The sequence below is a fragment of the Alexandromys fortis genome, unplaced genomic scaffold (assembly GCF_014885135.2).
Source record: "Alexandromys fortis isolate MF-2015 unplaced genomic scaffold, M_Fortis_MF-2015_v1.1 scaffold_168, whole genome shotgun sequence".
Lineage (NCBI taxonomy): Eukaryota > Metazoa > Chordata > Mammalia > Rodentia > Cricetidae > Alexandromys > Alexandromys fortis.
Genome location: NW_026068058.1, coordinates 3,319,268 through 3,338,131, shown reverse-complemented (window position 1 = coordinate 3,338,131; position 18,864 = coordinate 3,319,268). Strand labels below are relative to the sequence as shown.

The following is an 18,864-nucleotide window of genomic DNA, read 5'->3' as shown; positions in this document are numbered from 1 at the left end:
TAGGCAGTTTCCCCGTGGGTCCCGTGAGAGATCTCTGGTGCAGGAGAATTGTCTGTATTCTGTCAATCATGATTTAAATAAATGCTGATTGGCCAGGCAGGAAGTATAGGCAGGAAAACCAGAAAGGAAGTAGAAATGATGCAATGAGAAAAGGAGAATTCTGGGAAGGAGGAAGCTGATTCCTCCCACTCCTGCCCAGACCACTGAAGCAGCAGGATGTGATCTTCCCCACTGAAAAAGGTACTGAGCCACATGGCTAACATAGATCAGAAAAATGGGTTAATCAAGATGTGAGAGTTAGCCAGTGAGAGGCTAGAGCTATTGGGTCAATCAGCTTATAATTTATGGAGACCTATGTGTGATTTTCTTTGGGGCTAAACAGCGGGGGGTACGGGCAGGACAGAAACCCCCAACAAGCAGGCCAGATCCACTCATGTTACAGATCTCAGTGGATCAAAGTGGGATGCGCCAGCCCGATGGCCTGACTTTGATTCCTAGGACCCATGTAGAGAAGCCAGACACGGAGGTAGGCACCTATAATGACAGACAGAGGCAGGAGAGATGTGGGGAAGTTTGTGGACCAGCTAGCCTGATGTCCACAGGGTGGTAGAAATACAGAGAGATTCTGCCTCAAAAATTAAGGTGAAAGGAAAGAGGCCTCTGATCTCTATACTTGTGTGATAGCATGCATACATGAACACATGTGTACACACACACACACACACACACACACACACACACACGCCCCAACAGTAATAAAGACAATTTCACTGTGGGAAAGCCCTTGATCTGGCAGTAAATAAGAACACAATGTCTTCAGTTCTGAGAGAAGAAGGCACAATTTATTTAAGTCAAATTATTTTACAACATAGTCTTCGTTGGACAGTTGTCAGCTTAACACTTATAGTTTAAAAAGTCACGATTACTTGCAAAATTATATATATATATATATTTTTCTGTCTAAAAATATATTGCATATATGGAGCGGGAGAAGCCCTCGTGTCCACGAGGCAGAGTTTGTTCTTTTCAGGTTATTGCAGCCCTGTTATTTACAGACATTTCCGAAGCTCTGAAGATCTAAATGCACCTTTCCTTTGTTTCAGCATTCCTGTTAACTAACTGTACCACGGCTTTTCTTACTAAGAACACAGTGACTTTAAACGCCCTGTATCTTTTCATCAATAGTCACATTATGCTTATTTTTAAAAAAAAACCAGCTATAAAAACGTACAAATAGCCCAAATGTACAGATTGACAAAAGATGTACAAATTATATTTAAAAAAATAACAATGATTGATTTGATAGTAAAACTGCATTTGTGACCGAGGTCAACTCGTTTACTCACTCTTTTTAATTTTTAATTATTCATTTTTTTAATACTGTGAGATATAGGAAAATAACTCTGCATAATTTATACAGTAAGTTGCCTTCTGATTGGTTGACCGTGATCGGGTGGTCTGACAAACGCACAGCGTTTGCGAATCTGTCTGAGTTTAGAAATCCCTACGACTTCTCAAAGTTCTGGGACCCACTGTCATTAAAAAAAAAAAAGTTATTTAAATCCTCTGTCCTTCAGGAGTGTCCGTGCTTGTGTTAAACCTCAGCTCCTATTCTGACTATGTCTGGAGAGAATGGTCAGCCAAGTGCATATTGTCCAAAATGAGAGGGATTTTGTAATACCCATGGCTTCTTAAATACACACATACATACATATCTTTCTTTTAAATTCCAGTTGGGCGAAAACTTCACTGGCCTCACAGCCAGTGTTCCAGTTGCCATGCGCTGAGTTAAGTCCTCCTAAGATAAGATTATAAACATCCTGCCTTGATTTTCACTAAGTCTCAAACATGACTGGTCAAGTCCATGATTCATTTTCCTAAGGAATCCTACAATGATGAGACCCGCGTGGTTGAGAAGAAACTGCTTTGGTCATAAAACTTATAAAAGAAAATTTATACTTCTTTCTCAGAACCATGGCATAACCATTCCATTAACCTAAATATTTAACTCATTGGATGATAGGAGGTTGAGAATCCAAACTGGGGTACTGGCCCATGGAATGATTCGCTTTTGTTTTTGTTTCTCAGGTAGAGGAAGCAAAAGTTTTTGACATTAAAAATAATCATTTTTTTTTAAAAGAACAAATGCAAAAGTTTCATCCAAAAGAAAGAACGTCCAGTTTTCTTGTCTCTTCAAGGCTGCTTACGCCCTTTAGAGTCCAGAGTATCCAGGAAAAGGGAGAGCTGTGACTTCAGCCGGAAGGCCACCGATGGTTAAGTTCTAGTAGTAGCTGCCCAAGTGTGAAGGCACATGGGTGTTAGGATGGCGGGGGACACTGGGGTTGGGGTAGATCCCAGCGGTGGGGGAGGTCCAGTATTGTGATGCAGCTCCGAAGAAGCTGGAGGAAGTGACAGGCATGGAGGACGGGTGGGGAGAGACAAAGTTCACCTTCTGTTGATGGGCATGGTAGGAAGGCATGTAGGAGATGTCAGACGGGTACTTGTACATGGAAGACTCGGTGGGGTGCGGCTGCAGGGCCTGGGCAATGCCGTGGAAGTCAAATTTGTAGGCATACCTTTTGCCGTGCACTTTGGTCATAATGTTTTTATCGTAGTAATATCGGAGGGCCCGGCTCAGCTTGTCGTAATTCATGTTGGGCTTGCTCTTCCGCTCTCCCCAGCGCCTGGCCACCTCATCGGGGTCCGTCATTTTGAACTCCCCATTGGTCCCCTCCCAGGTGATACAGCTGGCATTGGCGCTGTCGGACAGTAGCTCCAGGAGGAACTGCCACAGCTGGATCTGCCCACTTCCTGCAGGCAGTGAGGAAACAGGAGAAAATGGTCTCAATGCTGATTCTTAAACATGGCAATTTGGGTCCTTTTTAAGAAACCCTTGATTTCCTCTTGTGTTGGAATCATGGAGACAACCCTCTTTTACCCTTTCCTTTAGAAAATAGAGGTAGGCCCGTAAGAATTGTACATATTCACAGGGCACAGGGTGATATTTTGGCAAGTGTGCACAGTGATTGATGTTCAAAGTGGGGTAATTAGCATGCCCATCGCTTCAAATGCTAGAGCATCATTAAACATCCTCTCATCCAGCTAGTTTGAAAGATGCAATAAAAACGGCTAACTCCACTGCTTGTCACTGAGGTTAGCATATCACACAAGGTTAGGTCTTAAGACAGACTGTCCCAAAGGTTGGTAATGAAGTGTTGGCTTTGTCCTAATAAGCTGTTATGCTCAGTGAAGCCAATCCCCACATCCTTTTGCTAATATTTTTGACTCTTTTCTCCTTAGACCCAAGTCACTATCTAATCTCTACTTAGGACTAAAGTCCCTTAGGCTACTTTTGGCCTTAAAGAGTGTCAAGCATCCCAGAACCTCTTGGCTGTTGCTGTGAGGAGTCACAGGGAGAAGGGACATCATGGACGTGGGGTATACACCAAGCTGGGCTTTTCTCCAGCAGAGTTCTAGGGTATAGCTTTTAGTGTTCATTTCTGCACAGAAGAATGTGGGCAGAGGTAAAAATAGCAGGAGGGGATGCTGGGTGGCCTCTTTATCTTCTGGGCAAGAACGGGCCCATGCTAAAGAGCCGGGAGGAGGCCCAGACAGCCTGTGTTTCCTGTGTTGTTGCAGATGTAGCAGGCATGTAGGCCTGGCTGTGTTGTCTTTAGTTCCCAATCTCCACAGTTTGGGCTTAGGAGAACACATTTGAGAGTGGGTTTGAATGGTAAATCCTTAACACATTGTCGAGTCGACTTGATGTGCAACTCTTTAGGGACACACTTCGTTTGAAAAGGTTGGATAACTACAACACTCAAATGAAAACCAAAGCACCTGAGGACATTTATTCATGAGCCCTGTATGAGGAGTACCCAAGAGCATCTTTTCTCACAACAACTTCTACTTGGGTCTTTACCGCGAGCATAAACCGCTGTACAAAGATGCAGGGCACACATTTGTTCTTTAGAAGTGCCTTCAGCCAGTGGGCACTGCTACCCACTAACAGACCCTGTTGTCTGTGCACAACTGAACGTTTGACTAAGGAAGCACATACAGCTTTCCAGACAGGGCTGGACTCAGGACTAAGGTTTCTGTGACCTTCTAGCTGCAGTGAACATTCTGGAAAGAAAGGCTTGCAGGCTGAGGTTACTCACCAGGGTTGGCTAGGCGGCTGCTGGTTGGGCCCAGGATCTGGTAAGGATCTAAAGAAACAAGGACAGCAAAAGAGGTTTGCTTCAGTCATCGTCACACAAATGGACAGCAGCATAAAGATGAAGAACCCTCAATGGTTCTCCCTTTTGTCGCATAAATAAACCTGATTTTGACTTCATAGGAAAGCTTGCCAAAGACCTTGGCCACAGTTATGGCCCAATCAACATGGACCAGCAGCAGCATCATTTCTTCATGTTTGGTTTCTAAACTTTTAGATTGTGCTGTCCTTACCCCAAACAAAATCACCCACACATTTGCAGAGCCGCTGGCTAATATTCAGTCACACCGTGAATACAACTGGAGGATTGCTTGTCAAACGGGCTTCAAGGAGGCCCCGCGGTGAGTACTAGACATTTGTCCCTTTCCAGTGCTGAAGACCTTACACATGGCTGAGGTTTCTGATGAACCATACAATCCACCAGGCAGCCTGGGTTCTTGTCCCAGCTATGTCATGAGCTAAAGCAAGTTTCAGGCAATCTCTGAGTATCAGTTTTCTCAGCTAAAAAGAGTGGGTCAGGTACCGGGCCTCAGTTCCCTTCTACACTCTGTGATTTTAAGCTTGGAAATAGCAACACTAATCAGAGTTTGTATTTTAGCTATGAAATGGTTGCTTGTAAAAACACTTTTTCCCCAATTATAATTGTAGTTATTAACAAATTAATGCAGCTTCTTCTTAAAATCTTGAATTAACTTGTACATTTCTTAAAGCATTTTAGTCCATATTCTTTTTATTAATTAATTTATTTATGTATAAACTGACATAGTTTGGGCAGATGATATTGGATTTTTTCCCCCCAGAACTTTTTAAAAATTTGCTCTACTTGACTTGGTTTTCGCTTGAATTTCACCCTTTATTCACTTTCTGTGTTGGGTGGAATGTTTGCCCATCCCAAAGCAAATGACTTGTTCAGCTCTTAATTCAGCTATATCACAGGTAAAAGACAGATCTGTGAAGGGCCTTCGTGTGGGACCTTTCCCCAGAAGACAAAGTGGCCAGAGGGGGGTGCTGGCTCAGAAGAGAATTGAGCCAAGGTAGGGTTGTCAACTTCCTCTTTGCTGCAAGCATGCAAGTATGAGCAAGGGCTGAGTTGGGGGCAGGGAGGCATGTCCTATTAGGTCATGCAGTAGAGGGTATTAGTTATTGCAGTCTGTATGTCATTTCAGTGTTAAGTGTCTCTAGGTTCATGGCTTCAAAGGTCTTCCCTTTTATCTGTTAAGAAGATCCATCATTAGGTGAGGGCACCTGCAAGTATGCAGATGTATGGCTTAGTGCAGTGTAAAAGGCTTGGAAAAGAAGTGGGGACTCTGGCTTCAGCCCTGTTTGTTTTGTAATAATTCCTTTCACTCACTAGACTTCTTCTACGAAATAAGGCATGCGGTCATTTCAGCTTGAAGTCCCCTTTCTGTCTGATATTTAACAAATGGTTTCCTGGGTCCAGTACTCAATACTTAATTCACAGATACTCTCTTAGAAGAGACAATGTGTGAAGTAGAATTGCCCTTGGTATACATAGGGAGTAGATGCTAAGCCCTATCAAGGCTATTAAAATCTGGTGCTGCTCAAGTTCATTACAGACAATGAGGTATTTGCATATAATCTATGCATATCCATCCATGTCCTTTAAATTATCCCTAGATTGCCAATTGGATACAAGTGCTAGGCAAATAGCTGTATTGTATTGTTGAAGGGACAATGAGAGAAAGCAAGACTGTATCCATTCAGTACAGATGCACAAGTTTGTATCCATTCGGTACAGATGCAGATGCTTTCCTGAGTGCTATTGTCTGTGGTTGGTTAGTGCCTTGCTGTGGAACAATCCTTTTCTACACTATGAATATGTTTTACTCTCATTGGTTAATAACAAGCTTACAGCTTATACCTGGGTAGAAAGTTAGGCAGGAAAGTCAAACTGAGAATGATCGGAAGAAGGAAGGTGAAGTCAGAATAGCAGTCAGTCACCCAGGAAGCAAGACATGCTAAAGGACAGGTAAAGCCAGAGTCACATGGAAATGCATAAATTAATAGAAATGCGTTAATTTAAGTTGTAAGGGCTAGTTAGTAATCAACCTGCACTATTGGCCAAGCATTTATAAATAATATTAAGTCTTGGTGTGGTAATTTGGAAACAGTTGTTGGAACGGGGAGCAAGTGGTTGGGATAGAAAAACTTTTGTCTGCAGATTCCCAGATGGAACACACAGATGTGGAGGGCCAGCTGTGCACCATCTCATTCCTCCACTGACTGTGGAATCCATAACCGTATAACACACAAAGGCGAAGCTAGACTTCTGAACCAGGTACCTGGCTGGGGCCGCTGTTCAGTGTTCTTGCCCATGGTCTGTGCTCCTCCAAGGGGAGGACCTGTGGAGAAGAAAGCAAAGGTGGTGAGTGGACTGTACTTCATGGGGTGGGAAAACGCCCTTGTCTCATATCCCCCAGAAGGAGGGCACATGAACTGCCATCCATCCACTCTCTCATTGACTCATGTGTTCATGTTATTGTGAATGCTTCTCACATTGCTATGCTGGCATTGGCAGGAGATTTAGCAGCAAATATCTATATATCTATATGTATCTATATCTATATATCTATATCTATACATATATATAGTTTTTTCGAGACAGGGTTTCTTTGTAGCTTTGGAACCTGTCCTGGAACTATCTCCTGTAGACCAGGCTGGGTCGAACTCACAGAGATCCACCTGTCTCTGCCTCCTGAGTGCAGGGGTTAAAGGCCTGCACCAGCAAATTTATATTTTAACAGAGGATCCAACACTGAACAATGCCTGCTGATTCAGGGTTGTAAAATCCATTCGAAAAGCGGGACCTGGATTGGGGGAGTGGGTAAAAGTGCTTGCTGCAGAAGCATGAGGGCATGGGTCCAGATCCTGAGCATCCACGTACAAACAGCATGGTGTGGCTGCATGCATCTGTAGCGTGGGGCTCAGAAAGGGCTTGGCTGGCAGAGACAAGAAGATTGCTGAGGCTTGCTGCCAGTCAAGCTAGCCAAGAAATGGTGAGTTCCTGGTTTAACGAGAGATCTTGTCTCAATGGACAAGACAGAGCATGATAGACCAATGTCTTCCTTTGGTCTCCATGTGTATGTATGGGTACGTGCCCACCCATGTGCACCCCAAAAAATGCACACATGTCTCCCCTACACAAATAGATCAGTTAAAACTAGGGTCTTTGCAGACATCTCTCCTGAGGAAGTGACATTTGAGCCCAAATCCCCTGCTTCCTGTGATTCTGTGTTTTACAGGGTTCCTCCATGGTGTCTCACGCATGCCCTCTCCATTCCTCCCTGCCTTCCCCATCTTGAATGGGTGCTGCTTTTTGTGTGCTCTATGACTCGGTGTGACTGGCACCCTCACCTTTCTTCCCGCTGACCCATCCTGCTGCTCAGCACTTTGGTGATTTCTCACCACCAAGGATGTAGGTCACTATCCAGGCAGCATTCACTATCTCTTGCTCACCTTTTATCCACCACACATCCTAAACTCCATGGATCTGGGGTTCTCACTGCCAAACATGCCACTATGGTCTCCTCTGACCTCCACCCATCCAGGCTTACCTGTCTTCTCTTGCTCTCTAGACTGAAACCTGTCCTGTCCTTGTAGAGCTAACTCAAATGGCAGCAGGTGCACAGGCATTCCTTCCCACCACCCAGATGAAAATAGTTATGTCTGTGTGTGACTTCTCTCCCCTGCCTAAATATCTGGTCCATGCCTGGCTCACCTTCATGTGTCCCCCAGGGTCACATACTGCACGCAGAATGGACACACACGTACACTCGTCACTGAGCTCGATACTGGTTATTGCTTGTACAATCACAGTCTCATTCTTAAAGTAGTTTCCTTTACCTCCTTTTTATTTCCCAGCAGTTTTACTTTTTGGGAACAATAATATAGATACATTGGCTGAGGACTGATTCATCCTCCTTCATTACCCCTTTAATGGGAGATACTGGGTGGGTTTCAACAAACCTTCATCTCATCATTGTTGGATAAACTAACGTTTTTGACACATAGCATCTCCTCATGTCTTACCCTTTGTGCCAGTCTCTCTAACTGGGGCTAGGAGCATTGGCATGACTAAGCCTTGTCAAGTGGAGAATCCAAGTCCTAGAGATTCGTTGTCCTGTCTGAAATAACAAAATCCAGACCAGTCCCTCTTCCTTTATGAATCAACTTGTCCCAAGAAACCTTCAAACTTTCTAAGCTCTAAACCCAGGAGGAGCAAAACAAACCTCAGAAGTCTGAACAGCCCCTGCAGAGTCAGACTGATAGCTAATTGGACAGCAGGGAGACCAGTGCTTGTTCCTAGTGTGTCTCACAGCCCTATTCCTGCCCCTCAACTTCCGGCTCCCTGGAACTATTTCTCTCCCATAGAATGGTTCGCTATTTACTTACTTTTGTTGATGCCAGAGTTCATAGTATTGCTCCATCCCCCTCTCCTGACTGAGTCATAGGAAGGGTCTGTTGAGAAATAACAAACAGGGGTGCATTAGCTTTGCCTATTTGGCCGGAAGGCTATATGAAGATGCTCTCTTGGTGATCGGAAGAGGCTAAATTTATTTTGGCAATCGCTTGCTAAGCACCACCAAATCCCTGAAGGATGCTCTTCCCTGAGGACTGGGGGTTGGCTGAGAGAAAACACATTAGCGCTAATTTTGAGACTCGTCTTATCCGAGAGCTGAAGCAGTAGGAAGGATCCCGAACTTGAAGTTGGAGGATTGGCTCAAATTCTGTCCCTGTCGCCATTCTTTGTGAGATGTGGGATGGATCACAGACTTTCCTGATCCTTGTCTTTATGGAAGGAAATTTTTATATGAATTATCTGCCTGATGAGGTGATGCTCATGAGCAAGTGAGAATATCTGCCAGCTACATTGCAAGATTTCCTAAAAATACAAATTATCGTGAAATAAGGGGGAAAACCTGTTCAAAGATGATTAGTAAGGATCTTGGGCAGCTCTGAAGAGCTGAGGAGTGGTGTCCATATGAAAGGTTCCCTGGGCAGAGCAACTCAAAGTCCAGGCCATGATGCTCCTGGAAGGCCAGCTCTAGCATTACCTCACGACACCAGTGCTATAGAATGACCCAGAGGTGTGCCCACACTGTAGGCTGCCCACAGCCTCTCAGAAAGGGTCCTGGTGTGACAGCCACACGGAAAGAGGAAAGGTCAGAGGGATAGCAAGAACTAGGGCTGGGCAGGGAATGAGCAGACAGAGATGTCCCAGCTAGGACAGGCTAGTACTATACGGACCCTGAACTTTGTGATACTCAACTTTTCTGGTTCCACAACCATGTCCGGAAATTGCTTAAGTAACTGCCTAGAAACAGTCCTCATTTCCTTTCTCATTGTGCTAGTACCCTTGAGACATGGCACAGGCCTAGTAGAAGGGTAAAGGATACAACATAATGACTCTGAAAGTCTTTCCTTGAACAACAAAGGAACCATAAATTCCACCGGAATAAATGGAACACAAACTTCCTCAAACAACTTTCTGACAGGGCACAGCACAACCCATCCCCTTTGGCCTGTCCTGAGCCTCTCAGACAAATTAGAATAAGGGCTGGGAGGATGGATGGATGGATGGATGGATGGATGGATGGATGGATGGATGGGCAGATACATTTGATTGCCTGGCTTCACTACTACTGGCTAAGAGGAATCAAAAGACAGGGAGTGTCCTTGTGGAAAAATCTATGTGCACATGCACATTCCTCATGGCTCTGGAAAAGTCAGTTCAGTTTTTAAAATTATAGTCTTTAGCAATTGGCACAAAAAGCAAAACAGAACACGAGGGGGGTGAGACTGGAGAGAACGGCGGGGACCAGGACGAGGAGACACAACTCAACTCCTTCAAGTTGTAGGTTTTCTTTTTGACCTACTTTTTTCTTTATTTTCTAAAAACAAATTCTTCTTGCTTCAAAACAAACACACGGTAAGCCAACAAGCAGCGGTTCTGAGCTTGGAATGAGGTTGATGACTTTATGAACACTCTCTGAGGGGGGTCTGTGGAGTCCCAAGGACTGTCTGTAGCTTTAAGATGAGCCACAGGCGACCGGAGAGTCAGCTAAGTGTTTCTTTGGTCAGGAACAGGTTGCTGACCTCCTGTCACTGATTTGGGACCAACTTTGTGTACTGTGTCGTGTACGTGAAGTGCTAGGGAAAACCAGCCATATAAAATAAAGTTTTTCCATGTAGACGTGACACAGTCCCTAATCATGTGCCAAAGACATGGTTGAGATGTCAATGGCTTCCAGGAGACTAAGAAGGAAAAGGTAGGTAGCATTGGGAGCCCCTGGGACTTGAAGGAGACCTGTCTGGAAGTAGGGAGTGAGCCACACAGCCAGGGACAGAGGTGGGTGGTGTGGGGCTGTGGGTGTGGATGGCATATTGGGATGTGGCAGGAGAGAAGAAAAGGACCAGGAAGGGAGGGTTGAGTGATCGTTCAGGACCTTGTAGGAGCTAACCTAGCAGCATCTCTGTGGCCTTCATGATTCAAACAATAGGATCCAGGGAGGTTCCCAGTGTATAGAGACATTGAGAAAGTAGACTGTAAAGATTGTGTGGAATGCACAGAGGACCTAAGGGATGGAGACCAGGCTAGAGGGACAGAAGGGAAAGTGAAATTGAAAGTGATGAATGTGAGTGTCTTTTATAGGGTTACTGTTGGGGCAATGAAACGCTATGACCAAACAAGTAGGGGAGAAAGGGGTTGATTTCGGCTTACACTTCCAGGTCATAGTCCACCACTGAGGGACTTTAAGACAGGCACTCAAGCAGAGCAGGAACCTGGAGGCAGGAGCTGATGCAGAGGCCGTGAAGAAGTGCTGCTTACTGGCTTGCTGGACATGACTTGGCCAGCCTGCTTTCTTAAAGAACCCAGGACCACCAGTCCAGTGGTGGCACCACTCACAGTGTGCAGGACCCTTCCCACTGATCACTAATTGGGAAAATACCTGACAACTGGACCGTAAGGAGGCATTTTCTCAGCCGAGGTTTCCTCCTTTCAGGTGACTCTAGCTTATGCCAAGTTGACATAAAACTATCCAGGACAGAAGTAAAAAGGAGGGGACCCCCACTAAGTTCCAGGAGCTGGTGGATGACATCTGAAGTCTGAAGCGCCACTAAAGTTTCCAACCTGCACCTGTCTCAGAGCACTGCTGTAACTGTTCAGAATAACTGCTTTTTCAGTCCACTCAGGGCGGTGGCTGCAGTTACCGTCAACTCCTTGTCGCCTTTCCTTGTAGTATTTTATTCTAGTTCTCAGGACGGATCAGGTGGACAAAAGTTCCAGAACATAGGAGTGAATTTTACCACATTAGTAACTAATCATTTTGAAGTTGAAGCTCGAGGAAGGGCGAGGCAGTCCATCTTTTCTAAGATTCGGCAGACCACGGGGGGTGGGGGACGTGATCTCCCACGAGCATGTCTTGTGTCAAAGCCTAGCAATTCAACCAATGATTCAGCCCTCCCCTAGGTGAAAACAGAGGAGTTCTAACGCAAGGCTACTCCACCATCAGCCTGTGCAATGCTCTCCCTCTGACGTTCACAGAGCAGCAAATGGCCAAGAGACATCTGCGGGCATCTTCAGGCAATGTGTGGCCCAGTCAAGGGAATCAGACGTGAAAAACATGGACTTTCCTCCTGTCTGCCTTCTTATTCCTCTCTACAGACTTGGAAATCTAAGTCTGTGAAGGACAGCCAGTGCCCACCCACTACACAGCCCAGTGAATGCCCCATGAAGGGGCTAGGGTGCAGGCGGCATCTCCCTCATGTAGGACTGAATTAAAACCAGTGCTTTGAGAGTGAAGTATCAAGATGGGAAAAGCCAAGCCAAGAGCATCTGCCTATCTGCCTTGGATGTTTGCAGAACAGAGAGTCTTGGAGAAGAAGTGAGACGTTCAAGTCACCACAGCACAGGAACCAGCATGACTCATAGTTTTGAAAAAAAAAAAAAAGGGTATCATCAGGCCCAAGACCCGCACCACTGTCACACATCTGGCAACACGTGGAGCAGAAAGGCGCTGACCTGTTTGTCAAGGACACCCCCACCCGTTTCTCTCTATCCTTTTTACCCCCCCCCCTCCTTTCCCATTTCCTCCCTATTACCTCATCATTCATCAAATCGTGTTTGTTGTTCGTATTCCACGCATGCAGTTCAGGGCCTCACGGGGGGGAGGGGGGGCTTTCGTGGTTCGGAGTGTGCGGCGACAGTGAGACCGTGGCCTTGCAATGGTGTTGTGGACGGAACGAATGACTAGATAGACAATGTCTTCTCCTTGTCAAATACGCACAACCCCTGTTGTTGTTCACTAGCAGAAAAGAATCCAAGACTTACCCTCCTGAACGAGGTCTCTAGATAATTTAGGCCTGTGGTGTAGGGATTATAGACTGTGTCAACACTGTCTGGGCAGTGGTCCACCGATTCTGAAGTGGAAGCTGAAAGCGTGCCCTCCAGGGAGGTCAGGAGCTGGGTATCGCTCATTTATGCGCCTTTATCAAGAGGGGACAGCCCATAGGATGGTGGTCCTTTAAGGTCATATTGTCTTGTGAAGCCATCACAATCGAACTACATTCTGATGTTTATGTGGATATATATATATATATATATATATATATATTGACCTGAAATGGCATTTAATAGAACTGGTCCCGTTGTTAAACAGGGCAATGGCATTACTAAAACGAGCAATTGTTTTCTCCTACTAAATGTCCTCCAAGTGAAAACTTCGCAATGTAGTCAGCCCTAGTGCCAGACACACAGACAGACATCTCTGCAACTAACACGGAAAGGCTGGAGCAGGGCGCAAGATTGCTGCACAGCTTCCTACAAACACCCTGGCCCCAGAGCCTGGTGCTGCCTGGGAATGGCCAGGGCCAGTGAGTGCAGACTCCTCCTATAGGCAGTGGTGGCTCCAAGCAGCGGAAGGCACACAAACAGATGCCACACATGTGGTACATGGAGTCTGTGTCTTGACAGCTGGCTTTGGTGAAGAAAAATTTGAGGTGGCCAAAGACTCCGTGTCAAAAATGTGACAGTTCAGGCCAACCCCCGAGTGACACTCTTGGGCCTTCTCTGTGGTGGCAGATGGCTTCATCAGCAGAAAATGATGCCCTAATTCTGACAAACTCCCTTTCTGCTCCAGGGAAGGCTGCCACCCCCTGGATTTAAGGAGCACTGAGATGACAAACCCTATTGTGTTCTCTTTGCTGAGCAGCCACCAGTGGGCTTTGCCTAAGGTTTCTGGTTTCAGGCAGTCCCGAGGCCAGGTTTCGCCAAAGCAAAGAGACCTGGGCCTCATGCCGGGGATTCTGGACTTTGCCAGCCATTGTGGATAATTCAGCTTCCCATCTATGGCGCCCTGAACAGCTTCTCCATTATGCAATGCTCAGTGTGGCTGAGTGCGACACTAAATGGCCTCTTAGATTCCAAGACATCCTCCCAGGGTAGAGTAATATGAGCTCCCAGCCCTGTTGGAGGGGGAAGGCTTTTGCTGGCTGTGACCATGGCATAGTCACAGCGGTGTTAAATCAGTCCTGGAAATATGGCATTCGTCTCTGGAAAGACCTTGTTTTCTGCTCTGATGCCTGCAGTCAACTGTCGGAGGCCCAGGTGCTTCAGACTCTACACAGCTCTTTACTCGGTCATGACATCATTCCCAGCCACCAGCAGCACACACAGAAGCCTCTCTTTTGGTCCCTTACTCCACTGGGCCCTGCTCTCTATGACTTGGTGGAAAAGGATGCACTTTCCTTGAAACTTCTCATTGAATTTCTGGTTTTTGTTGGGCAGGGCTGGCAGTCTCCATGCTGTTTATGCTTGGAAAACTTGGGTCTTCTTGCCAATCTCTTGGGGTAATTAGAGAGCCCGATTGGTAAGGCTTGGTCTTTGCTTGAAGGCATGTGCCTGTGTGACCTGCTCACCTGGTTCTCTGTCTGAGGTCTTGTGCTTTTAGTAGTTTCTATGTCTGTAGAGGTAGCTCTTCTGACCACCAACCTGACTGGGATTCTCTGCATTGGACTCTTCTTTGGGATGAACCCCTCCTGCAAAAGCCAGCTTTGCTTGCTGAATCCCTGGTTTACAACTCAGGACCAGCATCTCAACTTCAACCATCTCTATGATGCCTCTGTTCACATGAGTCCTGACCTGCTCTTGTCTGACCTACTGGTCTGAGTCTTACTTTATGTCCACTGCAAAGGTCACTAACCCAGAATATGTACAGTATAAGCAGAGTTCAGGGCTCTGTCCTGGGGATGCTTTTTCTTACTAGAGTTTCATGGTGATTTCTGGGGTCAGCTGAAGTCTAATCTCAGCTCTGTCCCTATTCATCCGAGTTCTTTGGTCATGGTAGTCTGTCTTTTTGAACTTCAATTTCTGCTTCTCCAAAAATCAGAATAACAAACCTGGTGGTGGTAGTGCATGCTCTTATTCATAGTACTCAGGAGGTAGATGCAAGGGAATCTCTGGTCCACAGAACGAGTTCCAGCATAGCCAGGTCTTTACAGAGAAACCCTGTCTGGTGGTGGTGGTCAGGGAAGCAAGATAACAAATGCCTTATAAACTCGCTGTGAGGATTGACTGTGTTTTCCATAAATGGGAATTTAAAAATGTACATGACAGACACATAGTTTGTTCATTCTTGCCTTTATCACCACAGTCAAAGGAGGTCACAAAGGTCATTCAGGAAGGCCTTGAGAAGGAAGAGAAGCCTCAGAGTCCCAAAGGGCCAGCTCTATTCTGGTGCCCTTGGACAGTGATTTAAGATGTGATTTTCTTCCAGAGGAAGAGATGGATCCGCCAGAACCCTGGTTTGAGAAACATGATCTCGGAACACAGAGATGGGCAGAGGCTAGGCATAATCAGCTTTTGCTTCTTCCATGACTGTCGGCTGTCTAGGTTCCTGTTTAATTGGTCCTGAGACTCAAGGTGAGTCCCCTCCTCATTTAATCCATTCTCTAAGGCTCACCCAGCCTTCTCTTCTGTGGCATTTTTGTTCCACGGAGCTACAGGAGATCTTGGCATCCCCCAAGACTGCAGAAAGAGAGAGGTAAAAAGGGCAGCCTTTGCTCTTGCTTGGAACTCATAGACGCAAGAGAAAACATCCTGGCTCACATATCCTTTTCTCAAAGATCTTGTCCTGGAAATCAAACAGTCCCTCAGCCTCAGGACCAGCCCCGCTCTATAGAGCACAATGGGGGTAGTGTTTAAAATATTCGATGTGCAGAGGGAAAAGAAGACACGTGAGGAAAATGCTGGAAAGAAATGTTGGCTTTGAAATACAAGTTTGACAAAGTAAGGGGCACCAGTTCTGGGCACAGCCTCACCACCATCCCACAAGGCAGTCTGGCAGAGCCTGGGTCCTTCTTTCTCTCCGTCCTGTGGGCTTTCTGTCTAAATGGCACAGATGTCGGAATGGACTGTTTATTTTGATAAGGCCTCAAAGTGGAGCTCGGGGACGCATGTGGAATAGGAATTCAGACTGACTAGATGAATTGGGTGTTTGCCAAAATTCCCGTCCACACTGGGTCATGTAGACACAACTAAATTGCATACTTCTTTGGTCAGATGGACCTCAGGATTAAGAGGATTCCAGACAGGAAAAAGGAAAACATAACAGCTCACTTAGGTAGTGAAATGTTGTTTATGTTTGGCTCCCTGGTTCTGCGGAGAGGCCACTCTGCCCACAAGATGCCCTATCCTCATCATTTGACTTTTGTATGCCTTTCTTCCAAGTCCTCCAAGTCAAGACTCACTGGTCACTTGTTCTGTGTTTACCGCTCCTTGTGTGCTCAACCGTCCAGTGTCATTCTTAAGCATGATACCTTGCTGGCTAGTCCAGTGTCTTTCTTAAGTAAGACACCTCACTAGCTAGGTGATCTTCTCTACAGCAGAGGGACTGGATTTTTGTCACCGTTGTCCCCTCCCGTTCCACCCCTGTATGAGCTCACTGGATTTAATGGACACATCCCACTGCACATTCATTCACTTATCAAAGTTTTATTGATTGTCTGCTCTGTTGCCAGACACATTTATGTGTCTAGAATACAACATTGACTAGGCAAACACCCTTGCTCTGTGGAGCTTAATTCAAAGCAAATAGTAAACACTGCAGTAGATTAGAAGAAGGTGCTGGATGTGATGCAGCAAAGCAGGCCAGGGGAGGGCGGGCAGTGCTGGGTACGAGGGCCTCACTGAAAACATATAATTTGAGCAAAGATTTGGACTGTCTAACATGAGCTTTCTGTAGCACCATAGCTCCCTCTGAGAAGCACTTAGACTGTCCTCTGTGGAGAGCAAAGACTTCCAGGACAGTCAGTTCCTTTTTGCTAGTTCACATCTAGCGGGAGTTGCTTGATGTTGGAGGGCAGTGACATTAGAAACCCCACAGGGTCTTTTCACTGTTTGGATGAGGGACAGAAAAGGGCGAGAAGGCCCAGTAGTTAAACAGTGAGCTGCTTTCCGCTTATTCAGCATTGGACCCATTCCCTAATCTGTGACTTAGGATGGCTAGTCAACATTTCCCGAGACTGGCCTTTTGACAGACAGCTAAAGAGCTCACGTGGTTTCCAGGGAAGGACAGATCTTTGGAGTCGTCATGGGGAAAGAAGGCAGGTCAAGTCAAGCTAAAGGAAGCTACATTGCTTTGCTCTGACCTGGTAGGTGAGCAGGCCATGTCGAACATGGACTCTTACCTCTGCGTATCTGAGAAAATGATCCCAGTTTTGGTAGTAGACTGTGTCCTGCTATCACAGAATGGGAGGCCCTGTTTCAGACTTCAAGGGACCCCAGACATGATCTAAGCCAGACATGCAAATGAGCATAGGACCCAAGGTCCAAAGCTGGGAGACAGCATATGTGGCCACGTAAGAATTTTAATAGAAATTGAAAATATGACTCAGAGTATCAAAACCGACTTTCTTTAAAGTGATCTAGGCTATTGGGCAGTCCTGATGAATAACTGTACAAGCAAGCTAACACTTTTGAGGCTCGCAGATTTTTCAAAATTATACCAAGAACAGCTTTTTTGTCTCTTTGGCAGAATGATAGCTGAATCTTACCAAGCACTGGACTGTTGGGATTTTGGGATGTCATTTAATGCTTTAAAGATATTCTGGGGGAAACAATCACATTTCCCCCAGACCGTAGAAACTACTTACTACCAAGGGGGAGAACTCAGGATTTGGAGGCTCCACCTCTGTCTTCCACTTTCCATCTCATTAGCTCTGTGCTGTGTGAACCCAGGCGGGTGACTTCACCTCTCTGACTTCAGTTCATGAAAGGTATATTCTTGTGGGAAACCACTGTTCATTTGTAAATTTCTGACTTTGTAAGAGCTAATAGTATATTTAATCCACACAATGATCGTTGGAGAATGGATGAGTTCACGTGTACAGAAAGGTTTCACATCCTCCAAGGTGTGCTTTGCAATTCTAGTTAATCTTTTCTGCATCCGTCCGTCCATCTGTGTGTGTGTGTGTGTGTGTGTGTGCTAGTGCACCTGCCTTGGCATGGGCATGTGGAGGACAGAGATGGGCTTGAGTATCTGCCTCTATGGTTCTCCACACTATTAGTAGCATTTAGTAGAATTAGTGCTATTATTTTGGGACATGGTCCTTCCCTGAACCTGAAGGTCACTCTCTGGCCAGTGACTGGCTGACTAGTGAGCCCTCAGGTTCCAGCTGCCTCTATTCCCAGGCTGCAATTGCAGATGCATGCCGCCTTGCCTGTTTTCGTTTGTTTGTTAAATGTGAGTACTTGGGGCCTGACCTTAAGTCTTCATGTCTGTGCAGTACTTTTCCCAGTGAGCCATTTCCCCAAATCCCTCTTTCCCAGGTTTTATTCACAGCGGCTAAGGAATTAATTTTTCATATGTTAACTAAGCAAATTTCTTCTGGTTCCTTCTTTTGCAGAGTAAGACTGAGTAAATATTTAACTCAATTGAAAAGGACTAGATTTTTCTTTCCCAGCGAACCCATCAGTTGTCAATGTTATTTACTGAAAATCTACAGGCTGGGAGGAAAGAATACTGGACAAAGCTCACAATTAGGGATGACAAGGTAATCTGTAATTAGGTCCAGAAATAGCGTGAGGATGTGGGGCTCAGGGAAGAGACTCCATTTGTAGAAGTAAGGCAAATACACTCTATGCCAGGTACGATTGAGTTGGGCTTTGAAGGTTTGTTGGATTTTGACATGTAAGTAATTATCCCACTAAATATTATTATTCTCTCTTTAGCTTATGCCTGACAGGAATTCAAACAGCACTAAGGGGACAGGAGAGGCTCTCAGTCTTCATTCGTGGGACCTACTGATCCCTGAGAGAGACGACAAGTCCCTCACACTCCTTTTCCAGCCCCAGAGTCTCTTCGTCAAAGATCTTATCCTCTTTTCCTTCAGGAGAAATGAGCATTTTGTGATCTTCCATTGAGTCTTCTCTGAAGAGAGGAAGTTTTTGCATCTATAAATGTGCTCGGGAAAGATCTTCATGTGAAAATAACAAAGGATGCTACTTAGAGCATGGTGTGTTAACTAGAAGATGCACTCTTTTTATCTGTCTCCAGAGGGACTTCTCCGTGTTTTTGTCTCTTTGTCCTCTCCATATAGAGAAAAAGACAGAGCTACACAATTATATA

General features: G+C 45.6%; 1 protein-coding gene across 1 annotated transcript in view; it reads right to left on the bottom strand.

Annotated features, from left to right (window-relative positions):
- Positions 1-815: 815 nt before the first annotated feature.
- Fli1 (Fli-1 proto-oncogene, ETS transcription factor) overlaps positions 816-18,864 on the bottom strand; it is a 112,878-nt gene continuing 94,829 nt past the window's right edge. The window contains exons 6-9 of the mRNA XM_050120042.1: positions 8,630-8,695; positions 6,520-6,579; positions 4,161-4,208; positions 816-2,811 (exon numbers count right to left, since the gene is read on the bottom strand). Of these exons, the coding sequence (XP_049975999.1) occupies positions 2,282-2,811; positions 4,161-4,208; positions 6,520-6,579; positions 8,630-8,695 (704 nt within the window). The 3' untranslated portion in view covers positions 816-2,281. The remainder of the gene's footprint in view (positions 2,812-4,160; positions 4,209-6,519; positions 6,580-8,629; positions 8,696-18,864) is intronic.